This window comes from Calidris pugnax, unplaced genomic scaffold (assembly GCF_001431845.1).
Source record: "Calidris pugnax isolate Ruff unplaced genomic scaffold, ASM143184v1 scaffold107, whole genome shotgun sequence".
Classification (NCBI taxonomy): Eukaryota; Metazoa; Chordata; class Aves; order Charadriiformes; family Scolopacidae; genus Calidris; species Calidris pugnax.
In genome coordinates, this window is record NW_015090901.1 from 2,633,312 (window position 1) to 2,633,900 (window position 589).

A 589-nucleotide genomic window follows, 5' to 3' on the forward strand; every position below is an offset into this window, starting at 1 on the left:
GTGCAGAAGAAGATCATGATCATGATATGCTGCATCATCCTCGCCATCATCTTGGCTGCCAGCATTGGGAGCATCTTCGCCTGAGACCCCCCCCCAGCAACCCGCTGCCCTCCAGGTGACCGGCTGCGTGGGGGGAGGGTGACAACGGGGGGGTCCCTGCTGCCACCCCACACCCGGGGAGCAGGTTTGGGCCTCGGTGGGGTGGGATTCACCCCCCCTTGGGCCTTGCCAGCGTGTCCCTAAGGTGGTGGCAGACTGGGTGTCCCCATCAGCCACCTCGGGGAGGGAGGGGGACGGCCACATCCCCTTCCTCAGCAGTGCCTCATCTTCCTCCCCGTTGCAGGTGGCCTTTCCCCCCTCCTGTCCCGCCGCCAGGATGATCCTGCCCTCATCCACCTGCGGCTCCAGCCATCGGAAAGACCCCCCCACACCGTGACCACCAGCCCTGGGACCCCCCCTCGTCCCCGAGGACATCCCACCGCGCGTCCCCGGAGGAGCAGCCACCACCTGCCCTGCTGTCCCCGTCCCTCCCACCGCCCCAAAGTCCCCCCCTTTGCTCCCCGTGGCCCTGGGTGGCACAGAGCTGCGT

At 67.9% G+C, this 589-nt stretch overlaps 1 protein-coding gene across 3 annotated transcripts in view; it reads left to right on the forward strand.

Annotated features, from left to right (window-relative positions):
• STX3 (syntaxin 3) overlaps positions 1-581 on the forward strand; it is a 13,698-nt gene extending 13,117 nt beyond the window's left edge. For all 3 annotated transcript variants that reach the window (XM_014948888.1, XM_014948887.1, XM_014948886.1), the window contains 2 exons: positions 7-115; positions 344-581. In XM_014948888.1, coding sequence (XP_014804374.1) covers positions 7-84 — 78 coding nt within the window. In that variant the 3' untranslated portion in view covers positions 85-115; positions 344-581. The remainder of the gene's footprint in view (positions 1-6; positions 116-343) is intronic.
• The last annotated feature ends 8 nt before the right edge of the window (positions 582-589 follow it).